Source organism: Camellia sinensis, chromosome 8, assembly GCF_055761805.1.
Source record: "Camellia sinensis isolate YWXY chromosome 8, ASM5576180v1, whole genome shotgun sequence".
Lineage (NCBI taxonomy): Eukaryota > Viridiplantae > Streptophyta > Magnoliopsida > Ericales > Theaceae > Camellia > Camellia sinensis.
The window spans coordinates 48,187,495-48,204,645 of NC_138968.1; the positions used below are offsets into that span (position 1 = coordinate 48,187,495).

A 17,151-nucleotide genomic window follows, 5' to 3' on the forward strand; every position below is an offset into this window, starting at 1 on the left:
GATTGGAGAAAATCAATCCACATCCATCCGTCAATCCGGTGGATATGGATTGAGCAGATTGATGGATGGATGCAAATCAGATTTGCGATTTAAAATTTTGTAAATTTTCAACATAATTCAACTTGTGCACTCATTCAAAAAAAAAAAAAAAAAAAAGAGTATTACAATCAATGACTTAAAAAAGTGTTACAATCACTGCATGCCTCATCCAAAGAAAAAAAGTTTGAAACTTTAAAATATTACAATCACTGCATGCCACATCCACATACTACAATCACAGTATGTCTCATCCACATAAAGTATTATAATCTGTGGTTCTTAGAATATAAAAATAATTCAAACCACTAAAACTATAAACAAAGCAGTATAGAGATTGTATGCCTCTGTATTATTACATTTATATATGTTTTTGAAAAAAAAAAACTAACCAGCATATAACTTTTTTATTTATTATTTTTAGAGTTAGATTTAAAAATAAAAAAAATAGATAAATAATACATTAATTTTTTTCAATTCAAAAAATATATTCAAATTGAAAACTCTTTTTCAACAGAATATATTCAACAAAATATTTAAACTCTTTTTCAATTGAAAACACAAATATAATATCTAAACAAATTGAAAACACAAAATTTTACAAATTATTAGGGGTACTCGCGGTTTGGTAGTTCGGTCGCGGCCAAAGGAATTTCAAATTTGCTATCTGTCCAAAACTAGGCGGATTGGAAAAAATCAATCTGCAACCGTCCACTCGTCATCACGCATCCGTCCAAAATGCGGTGGATCGATTCGGTTCAGTTGGTTTAAACGGGTCGATATATCCGCTATTCACCCCTAACTTATGTGGCAATGAGAAAGGAAAAAAAAAAATCAAAACATCACATCAATAATAGACCTCACTTATTAGAGCTCAATTAAAACTCTTAATTTAGAACTCTCAAACATTTTTGATGGATTGAAAATTGGTGTTGCTTCCTCTGCCACAATCCCACGCAACTATGACCACACAACCGTCGCCTATGTTTCAAACAGCCCTTTGACATTCCCATCTGCCCCGTTTCCAAAAGCCACACACCGTCGAGAATCTCTGGCGCCCTCCAACCCATATAATCCATCAACAACCATCCTGCTACCTCTTCTTCCTTTGCCATCATAGCCCTCTAAATCTTCAACCACCTTCCTATTCTCTTCCTCGACAGAACCACTCTCCACCACCGACCTTCATTTACACCAAAATCACCGTCCAAGTCAATCTCCATCACCAACTTGATTATCATTCCCTTTCAATCTTTGCTTGAGATCAAAAATTTCTCTCAAGAGAACACCTCACTCAATCCACCACAGTGCCTCTTGTCTATGCCACATTTGCTCCTCGCATATCCATCGATGCTCCTCTTGCAGCCATCGTTGCTTCTCCCGTAACTACCATTTCTCTTTGCTAACTTTGCCGGATCTAAATTCCATCCCTGAAACTACCATTGGAGTTTTTATCATAAATCTCTCTCCTTCCCCTTAGGTCTCACTCTTTCCATTAGGTCTTATAATCAATGACATCAGCAAATTCCGTTAAATAGCCTAACAAATTTTGAAAATAATTTTGAAAGTAAAGAAAGATCAATGTTATTATTGAAACAACAAGAGGATTCTTGCAATTATCTAAAACCTCAAAGGAAATTAGTGTAATTTACCCTTTTGAAATTAAAAGATCACAAACAATCACATCTGATAAATTTGGAAGGGTATTCGACTCATGAGTCAAGCTTTGGCCACAAAAGAGACATCACAAAAACTATTTCCTACGTTGCCTTTCTCTTCTATTTCTTTGATTCCTTCTCTTACACACCCATTGCAAGCACACATTACATCATTTTTTCTCAGCCTATTTTGAGTTAAGACTAATAGTTAAAAATACATGAAATCACTTATAAACTACATGTATTGGTAGGAGTTAGGACAATAGTTTTCAAAATTTTAAAAATATTTAAATATATATATATATATACTTCATAACCAAAAAAGGGAATATAAAATTTTAAATTTCATACAAGGGAACGTTGAAATATTAGACTTTTAAACAATGAAGTGACAAATGTATACACAGATAACACTAATTCAAAATAATACTTTCTCGTGTTTAACTTTTTGAGGGAGAGCCAACACTTTGAACATTTAGAAATATTACAAATATAGTAATAAATAAATAAATAAATAAAAACCAACCACCGACTCTTGCATCATGTATTGTGTAAGTCCAATATCAGGTGGTTTATAAACGGCTTATGCAAATGTCAGTTGTTAATTTCTTTAATCTATTTAATTTTATTTTGAGAACTAACATGGAAAGTGCACAACACTTCGATCACCCTGGAATTATACAATTGGCCATTTTAAATGTTTAGTTTGTTACCACCAATAATTTGGGCATAATTCATGAAATTTGGTGATATTTTTATAAATAAAAATACAAAGAATAAAAACTGTAAAAGCAAACTTGAAAAAAAAAAAAATAAGAAAAGAAAAGAAAAGGCAAAATGACAAAATAAAAGTGTAAAAACTGGTAAATAAATTACAAAATCATACACAACTCTTTTATACATAAAGTGTATCTCACTTTTTTCGTGGGTCTCACAACTATGTGAAAGAATTGTGAATGATTCTGTAATTGATTTTTGCGTAACTAGAAAGATTGATATATAAATAGTAATAATAATAATAATAATAATAATAATAATAATAATAATGGAGAATGTCAATCCACCAATATTAAAAAACAGAGGTCTATGTAATGAGAAGATTTGGCATATGGATTAGCCACACAAATATCTCCTAAATTGTTTTCCTGGCCTTGATTATAGACCATCTACTCATAACAACCTTTGTCAAACAAGTCAATACTCAAAACAATTGAAAAATGATACTCCAAAACTTGAGGATGGCCACCCCATTTTGGAATGTCTCTTTCTTAGTAGATTTGTAGTTTCTCTTCAATATCTTTTTTCTTCTCCCATTTTTTGTTCAAATCTCCAACTTATCTTCCTAGATTGTTTTCAATCTTGTAATAAGATCTGTAGTACCAGCACAAGTAAAATGGCATCAGGATCATCCGAATCGTACCATGTTATAATGAAAGGAACGACGCTTATTGTTTGCCAGGACTATAAAAGTGCTGCTTCAAGGGGCATCTGGAAGCATAGTAACCCTTTGAAATTTGCTACACCTCTTCTGTTGCTTCAACTCTCTATGATTTCCCTCACCACCGTGTTGATTGATTTTTGTCTCCAACCACTCGGACAATCAACTATCGTATCAAAAATCTTTGTAAGTTTTTCTCTTTTGTATGTTCCAATAAATTTGCATGCCTTTCGTACTAATTCTTTTATTATTGATTAATTGCTATACCTATCTTCACCCAAAAAAAAAAAACATTAAACTTAAAAAACATAACATATGTGAATCATTGAAAATATATTAGAGTAGCCCATTTTTGTTTTGCAAAAGCCTTTGTGAGACATGATTGTCAAGAAATGTTATTTGAGGATCAATGGATCCACAAGAAAGATATATATATATATATACACTCGTTTATATTAAAAATTTTATAAAAATGTTGTTTATATCTCATGGCTTAGCGGATACATAAACTTTTATTTACAGTTCAAGGAGAAATAGAAAAGACACTCACAAAGTGAGTAGTAATATCGCTAACAAATCCCAATTAAATAGCATAAAATTAAGTTTTCAAACAAGATGAAAGAATATTAGTATTTTCACAATGGAATAATACTCAATAGGATTTTCTAAGGATAACCAAACCAATCAGATAGCGTAAATTAAGTTTTTCAAGCAAGAGGAAAGAATATTTGTATTTTCACAATGAGATAATACTCAATATGATTTTACAGGGTTGAAACTCACCACAGCCAAATAGCTTTATAAATTAAGTTGAAGCTTGACTTAACTCACTCAATAACCTTTGCTAAAAATATTTGAGGCTGGCTCAAATCCCTGTTAGTTGTTTATGATATCTTTATTATTAACAGCGATTTTCTATGAGAAACTAATAAAATTGCTAAAAAAATCGTACTTAATACACAGGAATCCCACTTATAGTAAGGATTCTCACCCATTTTCAATTGCATCAAACCCTCTAGGACTAATTAATCAAAATAGGCTATGTAATTCAGTTAAAAAGAAAGGCATACTAGTTAGTTATTAAAATGTAGAATTGTTTGTTTCACATGTTAAATATCGATCCTTATGTACCATATCTTCTATTACATATGAATTTTAGAATTCAAATGTCATTATTTGTCAATATATCGGTCGATATTAGCCGACATATCGGCAATAATGATACATAATATGGTTACCATTATTTAAAACCATGATTTATCCTTGTAAATTTGGTCAAAACACATTCAACTACATGATTGAACTAACAATTTTACTTGTGCCTAGCAGGCTGGCATAGTGTTTGGCCCCTCACTCTTGGGACATGAAGTTGTCTTAAGCTCTAGGCTGTTTCCTCCGAGTGGCGCCATGGTCATGGAAACATTCGCCACATTCGGCCTCATGTTCTTCTTCTTCCAAGTAGGAGTTCAGATGGACTCAAGCATGATGGTTAAACCGGGGCGAATCGCCATGGCCATAGGCATCTCGGTAATGTTCTTCACACTCTCACTCGGCATTGCACTCTCTCTCCTTCTCAAAACCTACGTCCCCATGGATGACAGCCTTGCGAGCTCGCTTCCTTTCATAGCAGCGGCGCAAAGCCTAACACCGTTCCCCAACATCGCTTGCCTACTAACCGAGCTCAAGATCCTCAACACCGACCTAGGCCGCCTCGCAATTTCCTCCTCAATGTTCTGTGATGTACTTGGCATTGCCTTAACCGCTGTTGGATTTTCAATGATTGGAAACTCCGGTACATTACGAGCATTTTTTGCAGTTTTATCAACAGTGGCTCTGGTGGTGGTGGCGGTGTACTTTTTCCGGCCAACGGCAGTGTGGTTTCAAAGTCGCACACCTGAAGGGAAAGTTATCGGGGAGAAGTATATGAGTTTAATATTTACTATGGTTATTGTAGCCGGTTTTGCAAGCGAGGCGATTGGGCAACATTTTATCTTGGGACCGTTGATTTTTGGGTTGGCGGTGCCCGAAGGGCCGCCATTAGGAGCCGCCATTGTGGCAAAGCTGGATAGTTTGGTTTCGGGGTTTCTATATCCTACATTTCTCACTGTCAGTGGATTGAAAACAAATGTATTCAAGATTCATTTGCAGTCTGCTTGGATTGTGATGTTCTTGGTTTTGTTTTCAAGCTTTGTTAAGATTGGGGCTGTATTATTGCCTACATACTTTACTGATATACCAGTACAAGAAGCTGTTGTGCTTGGGTTGATGTTGAATACCAGAGGCATTTGTGAGCTCGTTGTTTTCAACTTGTGGAGACATGGTGAGGTGTGAAACTCTAAACTAATAATTTTTGCTTTCCATGCTCCAAATCTCAAAAATGTGCTTAAAAATTAAATTTTATGGATTAGTTTCATTTTAATACTTCAATGGATCCTCCTTCCCCAAACTTTTATCCCTCTATCTCAAATGCATTTTCAATCATTAGATCATGTCTTGAGATTTTCGTATCTCAATATTCTCACATAATTATATAGCTAATAGCTGATTAAAACAATAGAATAAAAATATATAAAAATGGAGAATCTTTGACCCTTTTCTATTTCTGAGTAATTATCGATTATTCCACGTTGACAATCTACCCATCCACTAACAATGCATTATGAACTTGCATGGCTCGAAAACATAGAAACAATATGGGAAACTTACAAAATACTATTGGTTAGGTAGAAAGCCATGTGATGTTGCCGAAATACTAGATAATTTCCACTCTTTTTAATACTTTTTCTAAGTGCCTATTATTCACCCATTTTAGGATTATTTTGATGGTATGCATCATGTCTTGAGATTTCTGAACTTAAGATTTTCTCATGATCAATCTAAAAGATACAAGTGTTTTTATAAGTGTTTTGAAACAAAGGGATAGAAAGGGGTTAAGAGTAGAGGATCCTAGGCCTATTTAAGGTCTGATACTAAAATCTCACGCCATTTGCTTCCATTGAGTGTTTTGTGTTTTTTGTTTTTTTTTTTTTTTTATGTTATTATTTCTAATCTTAAAATGATTCTAATCTCTTCATATTGCAGATTCTGACCGATCAAGAGTTCACTTTGTCTGTCATCTCAGTAATAGTAGTGACAGGAATCACAACACCGCTGATACGATTCCTCTATGATCCATCTAGGCATCAACTTCCGATCAAAAGAAAGAACATTCAACAAGCGAAGCGCGACGCAGAGCTGCGAATTCTAGTATGCATCCATAACCAAGACAACGTGCCCTCAATCGTAAACCTTCTAGAAGCCTCCAACGCCACTGAAGAGAGCCCCATTGTAGTTACTGCCCTCCTTCTTGTTGAGCTTGCGGGCCGGAGCACCCCAATGCTCATAGCCCACCAACGAAAACCAATCCACGAGACAAACACAAGCAGCTCTAGGTCTGGCCGCACCATCAATGCCTTCCATCACTACGAGCTCTACAACGAAGGTCGTGTCACAGTCCAAACATTCAGTGCCATCTCTCATTTTGAAACAATGCACGAAGACATTTTTCGTATGGCGCTCAACCAAAACGTCACTATTGTTATCGTGCCGTTTCACAAAATCTGGGCCATTGATGGCTCTATTGGTTCAACGAATCGCGCCATCCAAAACATGAACATCAAGGTCCTCAACAAGGCACCGTGCTCCGTTGGCATCCTCATTGATCGTGGAATCCTCAACGGCTCGTCGTACATATTCCACGACCATTCAGCATATCGTGTCGCCGTGATCTACATTGGCGGTCCAGACGACATAGAGTCACTATCCTACGGTGCTCGAATGGCAAACCATGAAAATGTCACTCTAACAATTTTTCGCATCCTTCTCTTTGGTAGCGATAGCGCAAGAGAACGCAAGCTCGATAACGATTTGATCAATCAAGTCCGGCGCGCTAATGCCGGGACTGAGCGTTTTTCGTATCAAGAAGAGGTGGTGAGAGATGGGGTAGGGTTGGCTGCATGTATTAGAAGATTGGAAGATTGTTTTGACCTAATCATAGTTGGGAGGCACCATCAAGAGTCAGCTTTGTTGCAAGGGCTAGGGGCATGGAGTGAGTGCCCGGAACTCGGTGTTATCGGAGATATGCTCGCCTCGCCGGATTTTGGTATGGCAACGTCAGTGTTGGTGGTTCAACAACAAAGAGTGCTAGGAGGGAAGGTGATGACTCGGGCTACGAAGCCCAGTGTTAGAGATGTAATTGTCCCGGGCCGGCCAAGCCATGGGGGAGGAGGAGCAACAACACCATCACGTGAAAATGCAACCTCATGGGCTATTTCAATGGATAGAACTTAGAGAAACTAACTTTAGATGGTAATTCACATTTTGTTAGCCCACTTCAATTTGGTTTGTTTTTACCTGTTTGTCCTTGTATATAAGAAAAATTGGTATAAATAGAGAATTTCTTTCCATTATTTTGGGAAGGAAAGAATAGGAGCTAATGAAAGAAAAGAAATGATTCTATGAGCGCAATTCAAGTTGTTGTACATCAAAATTTTTAGGAAGACATCTAAAATTCTAAGTTTATGAAGAAGTGTCAAATGTCTGATTATGCAAACCTGCTAATATTCAACCAAGTGGAAAAGAGAGAGAGATTGGAGTTCCAAGAATTTACTGTGATGCGAGATTTAATCAGATTTAAATTTTCTTTTGTTGTTAAAGAGAAAAAATAAAAATAAAAAGAGTGGAAAAAGTTAAGGAAAAATATATTTTCACGGGGGTCAGTGCATGGCAGGTAATTCATACTTCAAAGCCTATCTCATCTAATTATCTTAGGGTCCGTTTGGGAAGAACTTTTTCAGGTTTTTTTGGCTATTTTAGTCACAAAAGATAAAATATGTTATTTTAACCACAAAAAACAAAACGTCACATCTAACCCATAATCATTATACTTTTCTTTCAAAAAAAAGTCAAAAAAGCCAAAAATCTAAAAAGCCAAAAAGCCTTTTCCAAACAAAGCTTTTTAGCCCAAGCTAAAATAGCTAAAAAAGTCAAAAAACCAACCCACTTCCCAAACGGTGGCTTAATTCATACTTCAAAGCCATAGGTTTCGTTTGGGAAGCGTGTTGACTTTTGATTTTTTGATTTTTTTGATTATTTTAAGTCAAGTTTAGTAACTCAAAAATAATTCATCTTTTTATCTTTTTTTCATCACATCACCTCTCTACTTTTTTGCACATCTTTTCGAAAAAAGATAAAAAATACACTTATTTAGATCATCCCAAACAACCCCTTAGTCTGGGGCTAAAAAGTCTGGTTTGAGAAAGCCTTTTGGCTTTTTTGAATTTTTTGTAAGACAAAGAATGTAATGATTATGGATTGGATATAATGTTTTGTCTTCTTGAGATAAAAAACTTATTTTGTTTTTTGTGGCTATTTTAGCCCAAAAAAAAATCCCTAAAAGGCTCTTCCCAAACAGAGGCTATTTGTGTTTGAATCTTTAATTTATGAAGGAGGAAAAAAAATAAAAAAATAAAAAAATAAAAAAATAAAAAAATAAAAAAATAAAAAAAATAAAAAAAAAATAACAGAATTTAAGAAGAAAAAAGCAATATATAAGAAAATGAATAGTTGTTTATCAAAAAAATTATTAATTTTTCGTTTATTATCTAAAAACAAGTTGCCTTAAATAAACTAACAGAAGAATAGAAAAGAAGACCAAAAAAAAAAATTTAATTGAGTGATGGTTAGAGAAGATATAAAAAATAAATAGTTACCTTACACGGGACCCGTTTCGATAATCCGAACCGTTTAATGTGTAGAACTCGTCGAGTACTATATGTTTATAAAATATCACGTTGATCGAATATCGATAGTTATGTGATTAAATCAATTTTGTATCAAAAATAGTAGACGGTAAAAAAATAAATGGTTGATAAAAAAATGATCCGATGAGATAGCTATTGATATTCGATCAACGTGATTTTTTACAGACATATAGTACTCGACAAGTTCTACACACTGAACGGTTCGGATTATCGAAATGGAACCCGTGATAGACCTCCACTATCCCAACAGTACCCCTATTCCGATCTGGGACTGGAGGGAAGTCAATGCCTTATTTTAATAGACTATTACATTATTTGGTTTGTTAAATGCCATAGCATCTCTCTAGTCCAAAATTAGACTGAAGCGTGTTGTTGAACTTCATGAGCCAATCACGGAGTCCACGTCGTCGTCGATGATCCAAACCATTTAATATTTACAGCTCGTCGAGTAATTCATCTTTGCAAAAACGACAATGCTAGGTAGCTCAAATTTTTGTGGCTCAAATGGCTCAAATCTGTCAAAACGTCGTTTTGACAGATTTGAGCCATTTGAGCCACAAAAATTTGAGCTACCAAACATTTTCCTTGCAAAAAATCACATTGATTGAATACCAATAACCACTTGATCAAATTCGTTAACGATAATCATGATTTTAAAAATAAATTGTTAACACAAATGTGATATGATCAAGTGATTACGAGTATCTGATCAATGTAGTGTTTTACAATAATGAAGTACTCGACGAAACATAAACATCAAACGATTTAGATTATCGATGTGAATCCTATGATAAACCTACAAAAACCCAAAAAAACACTCAAATTGAAAAATTTAATCGGAGAGAAACACAATCCTTGAAAATGGGTTGTTTGGGGTGTCCTAAATAAGTGCACTTTTTGTCTTTTTGGACTAAAAAGTTGAGGAAAAAAATATGAATGTTTGGGTTAACTTTTTAATTTTTTATGAAAAAATATATATTAAAAAATTATATAAATAAGTGTGTTGGAGAAGATAGAGTAGGAGCCGTGAGTAGGAGCCGTACGGAATGCTAGTGGTGACTGGTTGGGTGAGTAGATGAGAAATTATTGTCTGCTTTTCGGGCTTTGATTGGATGGTGTTGTTTGTCCCGTGGGGGCCCACCACGGGTCCTATTTTTCTAATCAGAACCGTTTAATGTGTAGAACTCGTCGAGTACTATATGTTTGTAAAAGTTCATGTTGATTGGATATCGATAGTTATCTGATCCTGTTAGTTTTTTTTTTTTTTTTGTTAACTGTTAACTATATCGCCATCCATTTTTATACAAAACTGATTTGATCATGTAGTTAGTGATATCCGATAGACATGATTTTTTACAGGCATATAGTACTAGACTAGTTCTACATATTAACGGTTCAGATTATCAAAACGAGACCGATGGTGGACCCCCACAGGCCCAACTTTACCATCTAATTTAGTGAATATTTTACTATAATTTTTTTGTTTCCCCAGTCACTAACTCCACCACCACGGAATGTCTAATCTTGGGGCTTTTTTTTTATTTGTAATAATATTTGTATATTATTTTTTTAATTTTTTTTTTTGATGAATAGTGATAACTTTTTAACTTTTTGAACAACTTTTTGACTTTTTAACTTTTTTAAGAGTTGCCAAACCAGCTCTAATTTTTTAGTTAGAATACCATTACACAACTTAAAATATACAAGGAATAAAGTTGCACTTACAAAGAAAAGTTGGTTGGTTTGGAAATAGATTATTTTAGTAAATTTTTAGTTTTTTAATTAAAATAAAAAATAGTATGTTGAGAATGATTTTTTAATCTTTTACGAATATATATATATATATAAAGTAGAAAAAAAAATTTAATTTTTTTATATAATTATTGTTTTTTAAACTTTTTGAATAATTTTTTAAGTTTTTTTCTATTATTATAACTTTTCAAACTTACCCTAGTATGGCAATACCAAAACCATCCATATTTAGGTCAAGTTTGAGAACTTGTAAAAAAAGTTAAAAAGTCAAAAAATTAATCAAAAAGTTAAAAAGTTAAAATTATTTATCAAAAGTCAACAATTACAGCTGCACAACTCCCAATTCGAATTTTTCCCTACAAATTAATTTTTATAATTTTTTATTACACATTTTTCTATAAAAAGTCAAAAAGTTAATCCAAACGTCCATATTTTCAACTTCAATTTTTTAGTCTAAAAAGATAAAAAATACACTTATTTAAGACATCCCAAACAACCCTTTAAAATTATAATCGCACATCCAACAATCTAGAACCGAGTGTTCAACACCCCCTCCACGAGATATGAAATAAAGTAGGAAATAGTTCCAAAATTGTGTCGTCCCTCGATATGTACAAATCCAAATCCAAATCCAAATGCTTGAGAGTAACAGCAAGAGAAGCGTATACGAGTCATGCTTTTATTTGTCAAGGCCCTCCAAAATGATAATTGGACCCCCCCAATTACCACCCCATCACCTCCCCCACACATATATGGGGATGGTGATTAGAGAAGAAGAAAAAAAAAAAAAAAAAATTATTGGCCAATCAAAAAGAGAGAGGCTCAAAAGAAGTGGGAAGAAAAAGGGTCCGGATCATTTTTCTAATAACAAATATATATATATAGTCATCCGTGGAGATTTTACAAAATCAATCATTATTAAAATAAATAAATAAAAAAATTGCTATTTGGTTGTATTCTTTAATACGGATTATATATATATATATATATATATATATATATATATGTATATACATATATTTTCAATCAATAAGAGATATTACATTAGTCATTTCACACAATATAATGGATTAAAATAAAATTACTTTTAATTCCCATTATATTCATTTAGTGGTTAAAAATTTTTACATAGTATTTATTTATTTTTTTCTTTTAATTTTATATTGATTCACTAAACATAAATAGATTTGGAAACGTATTAAAGTTAAATTGGCAACCATAAAAATAAAACTATTTAATTTTTTTTTTATAAAAAAAGAAACACCTAACATTTTTTATATGAGATCGCTTACATTTGCTCAAGTTTTGAATCTGCATAAAAAGACATTTAAAAAAAGAAGAAATTTGTGGTTTAGGTATCAAAAGAAAATGCATTCCTAAAATTAATTTAATCATGATTTATTTTAATGATTAAATTTAAAGCATAAACTCATATTCAAATAAATTTTGATGCTCTCTTCACTACCAATCTAACATCTATACCCAAAAAAATTAAACACAAATAGTCAATAAATGAGAGAGTTACAAACTAATAATAATAGCGCTTCGAAAAAAGAATTAAATCTCAATTAAATGATACGTTATAAGTATAAAAAAAAGAAAATAAATAAAGAAAAATACAGATCTATACTATATATTAAGCAAAATGGGGTTGTTAATCCCAAGCCTTGTGGGAGATCTAATCTCCCAATCTAAATTTCCTGATTTTTTTATTTTAAAAAAAAATCTTAGCATTTATTAACATTTCTCAACTTCTAAGTCTTACTCTCATAATAACACTTTAGTACTTTAAAAACAAGCATAAAAAAAATTCTTTGAAATCCAACACATGAATTCCTTGAAAAGTCGTAACACATATGATTATTATCCCTCATAATAACACTTTAATGCATTAAGAACAAACATAAAAAAAAATTCTTGAAAAGTCCAACACATATGATTATTATCAAAATATTAAACTTTAATATAATATAATAAAAAAAAAGACATTTAATTCCTTAAAAAGTCCAACACATATGATTATTATCAAAATATTAAACTTTAATATAATATAAAAAAGAAAAAAAAAAGACATTTTAAAAAAAAAATATTTAAAAATCACAATTCACATATATAGATAATTGTAAACACAATAAAATAGAAAGACATTCATGTCTACACGTTTTTTTTATAAGACCTCCTCCATTATAATAAGATAGCCCTTTATTTCTCTCATCTTATAATATTTATATATATTATATTATATATTTATACTATATATTAAGCAAAAGGAGGTTTTTAACCCCAAACCTTGTGGGAGTTCCAATCTTCCAATTTAAATTTTCTGATTTTTTGATTTAAAAAAAAAAAAACCTTAACATTTATTAATTTCTCCCAACCCCCAAGTCTTACCCTCATAATAACACTTTAATGTATTAAAAACAAGTATAAAAAAATTCTTTGAAATCCAACACATATGAATTACTTGAAAAGTCCCAACACATATGATTATTATCAAAATATTAAATTTTAATATAATATAATATAATAAAAAAAAAAGACATTTAATTCCTTGAAAAGTTCAACATATATAATTATTATCAAAATATTAAACTTTAATATAATATAAAAAAGAAAAAAAAGAAGACATTTAAAAATAAAAATAAAAAAAATATTTAAAAATCGCAATTCACATATATAGTTAACTAGCATATCACCCGTGCTTTGCACAGATTGTTTTTATAATTATCTATATATGTAAATTGCTATTTTTAAATGTCTTCTTTTTTTCCTTTTTTATGTTATATTAAAGTTTAATATTTTGATAATAATCATATGTGTTAGACTTTTCAAAGAATTAAATGTCTTTTTTTTATTATATTATATTAAATGTTAATATTTTGATAATAATCATATGTGTTAGACTTTTCAAAGAATTAAATGTCTTTTTTTTATTATATTATATTAAATGTTAATATTTTGATAATAATCATATGTGTTGAACTTTTCAAGAATTTTTTTTTATACTTGTTCTTAATGCATTAAAGTGTTATTATGAGAGATAATAATTATATGTGTTGGGACTTTTCAAGGAATTCATATAAGTTGGATTTCAAAGAATATTGTTATACTTGTTCTTTATGTATTAAAGTGTTATTATGAGGGTAAAACTTGGGGGTTGAGAGAAGTTAATAAATGCTAAGGTTTTTTGATATAAAATTATCTATATATGTGAATTGCGATTTTTAAATGTCTTTTTTTTTAAAATGTTTTCTTTTTTTCCTTTATTATATTATATTAAAGTTTAATATTTTGATAATAATCATATGTGTTGGACTTTTTGAAGGAATTAAATGTCTTTTTTTTTATTATATTATATTAAAGTTTAATATTTTGATAATAATCATATGTGTTAGACTTTTCAAGGAATTAAATGTCTTTTTTTTATTATATTATATTAAAGTTTAATATTTTGATAATAATCATATGTGTTGGACTTTTAAAAAAAAAAATTATGATTGTTCTTAATGTATTAAAGTGTTATTATGAGAGATAATAATCATATGTATTGGGACCTTTTAAGGAATTCATATGTGTTTTTCAAAGAATTTTTTTTTATGCTTGTTCTTAATGCATTAAAATGTTATTATGAGGGTAAGACTTGGAGGTTGGGAGAAGTTAATAAATGTTAAGATTTTTTTATTTAAAATTATCTATATATGTGAATTCTGATTTTTAAATGTCTTTTTATTTTATTTTTTTTAAATGTCTTCTTTTTTTCCTTTTCTATATTATATTAAAGTTTAATATTTTGATAATAATCATATGTGTTGGACTTTTTATGGAATTAAATGTCTTTTTTTTTATTATATTATATTAAAGTTTAATATTTTGATAATAATCATATGTGCTGAACTTTTCAAAAAAAAATTTATGCTTGTTCTTAATACATTAAAGTGTTATTATGAGAGATAATAATCATATGTGTTAGAACTTTTTAAGAAATTCCTATGTGTTGGATTTCAAAGAATTTTTTTATGCTTGTTCTTAATGCATTAAAGTGTTATTATGAGGGTAAGACTTGAGAGTTGGGAGAAGTTAATAAATGCTAAGATTTTTTTTTTAAATCAAAAAATCAACAAATTTAGACTGGGACATTGGAGCTCGCACAAGACTTGGGGTTAAAAACCCCATTTTTCTTAATATATGGTATAGATTGTAAATATATAAGGAAAAAAGGGTTTCTAAACCCCAAACTTTGTGGGAGCTCCAATCTCTCAATATTAATTTTCTAAATTTTTTATTTAAAAAAAAACCCTCAGCATTTATTGATTTGGTCAAAATTTCCTGATCATCATTTATTAACTTTTTTCAATCCACATGCCTACATTTATTGATTTGGTCAAAATCCTTGATTAGCATTTAAAATTTCCTCATACAAATAATTATAGATATAGCCCGTGCATTATTACTGCAGTAGCCTTTTTAATTTCTCCTATACACTATGATTAGTGATAAGATTATTAAATTATTTTTATAAAAAATCTTAAAAAACATAATTTATATATTAAAAAAAATTAAAATAAATATAAATATTTATAATTATCTCGTGCATAGTACGGGTGATAGGCTATTTATACTATATTAAGCAAAAGGAAATTTTTAACCCCAAGGCCTGTGGGAGCTTCAATATCCCAATCTGAATTTCTAAATTTTTTATTTTTTATTTAAAAAAAAAAAACTCAACATTTATTGATTTGGTCAAAATCTCCTAATCAGCATTTAATAATTTTTTTCAATCCACATGTCTTTCCACATGCCTGCATTTATTGATTTGGTCAAAATTTTCTGACCAGCATTTAAAATTCCCTTATATAAATAATTATAGATACAATCCGTGTATAGTTACTACAATACCCTTTTCAACTTCTCTCATACACTATTGCTAGTGATAAGATTATTAAATTATTTTTATAAAAACATAATTTATATATTAAAAATTATAGATACAATCCGTATATAGTTACTGCAGTACCCTTTTCAACTTCTCTCATACACTATGGCTAGTGATAAGATTGTTAAATTATTTTTATAAAAAAATCTTTAAAAACATAATTTATATATTAAAAAAATATAAAATAAATATAAATATAAATATAAATATAAATATCTATAATTATCTCGTGCATAGCACGGGTGATAGGCTAGTTATCTATACTATATATTAAGCAAAATGGGGTTTTTAGCCCCAAGGTTTGTGGGAGCTCCAATCTCCCAATCTAAATTTCCCGATTTTTTTATTTTAAAAAAAAAATCTTAACATTTATTAACTTCTCCCAAGTCTTACCCTCATAATAACACTTTAATGCATTAAAAACAAGCATAAAAAAAATCCTTTGAAATCCAATACATATGAATTCCTTGAAAAGTCCCAACACGTGATTATTATCCCTCATAATAACACTTTAATGCATTAAGAACAAGCATTAAAAAAATTCTTGAAAAGTCCAACACATATGATTATTATCAAAATATTAAACTTTAATATAATATAATAATAATAAAAAAAGACATTTAGGGGTTGCTTGGAGTGTCCTAAATAAGTGCAATTTTTATCTTTTTAGACTAAAAAATTGAGGAAAAAATATGATTGTTTGGGTAAATTTTTTGACTTTTTATTGAAAAATGTGTATTAAAAAATTATATAAATTAGTGTGTAGGACAAAATTAGAATTGGGAGTTGTACAGTTGTAATTTTTTACTTTTGGTGAATAGTAATAACTTTTTAACTTTTTGAGTAACTTTTTGACCTTTTGGGTTTTTGGCAACTTCCCAAACTTGGCCTTAATTCCTTAAAAAGTCCAACATATATGATTATTATCAAAATATTAAACTTTAATATAATATAAAAAAGGAAAAAAAGAAGATGTACGGGGAGCAAATATTCCGGCGTGCCCGTATTCCTTTCTTCCGAGTTCCGTCGATATCCGATCACCTGCGCACAGGTATGGGTGAGCTACCCGGGGGTGTGTGGCCGGAAAAACCCTCCGACGATCAAGTTAGCACACACCTTAGAGGGAATAGAGAGAAGGGAGAGAGTGTTTGAGTGTAAGGATTTTCTTACAGATATGTTCGTCTGTCGTATGGGGGGCGCAGACATGCTAATATACCTACTGACCCCCATATCCACTCCCTGTCATCTCCTGACACGTGGCTCTGCTATCCCATCTGTCAGCATAAACCATGCCATTCATCACCTGCTCTCAACTGCCTGTCAGCACAGCTGGAGCTCGGCAGCCGGGCTGCCCTTCCTCGGTCATACCATGCTTCATACCTCAAGCGTCTAACCAGATAAACACGCGGAAGACCGGGCTGAGCGGCATCCCGGCCGAGCCTAGCCCGGATACTTACTTTGATCGGCCTTCCTGCCGATCATACGGTCTCCTCGGCTTACCACGCCTTTCCGGGCACCGGCCTCTCAACTTCC

General features: G+C 31.1%; 1 protein-coding gene across 1 annotated transcript; it reads left to right on the forward strand.

Moving 5' to 3' along the window:
• The first annotated feature begins 3,105 nt into the window (after positions 1-3,105).
• On the forward strand, positions 3,106-7,514 carry LOC114293665 (cation/H(+) antiporter 15). The gene is made up of 3 exons (XM_028237777.2): positions 3,106-3,318; positions 4,462-5,457; positions 6,214-7,514. Exons 1-3 carry the CDS (start codon positions 3,124-3,126, stop codon positions 7,459-7,461), a joined length of 2,439 nt encoding a protein of 812 aa, XP_028093578.2. The 5' UTR covers positions 3,106-3,123; the 3' UTR covers positions 7,462-7,514.
• The last annotated feature ends 9,637 nt before the right edge of the window (positions 7,515-17,151 follow it).

Coding starts and splice junctions, on each gene's coding strand:
- LOC114293665 (XM_028237777.2), top strand. CDS start 3,124: ATGAAAGGAACGACGCTTATTGTTTGCCAGGACTATAAAAGTGCTGCT. Junction 3,319..4,461: donor CTATCGTATCAAAAATCTTT/GTAAGTTTTTCT, acceptor TGTGCCTAGCAG/GCTGGCATAGTGTTTGGCCC. Junction 5,458..6,213: donor ACTTGTGGAGACATGGTGAG/GTGTGAAACTCT, acceptor TTCATATTGCAG/ATTCTGACCGATCAAGAGTT.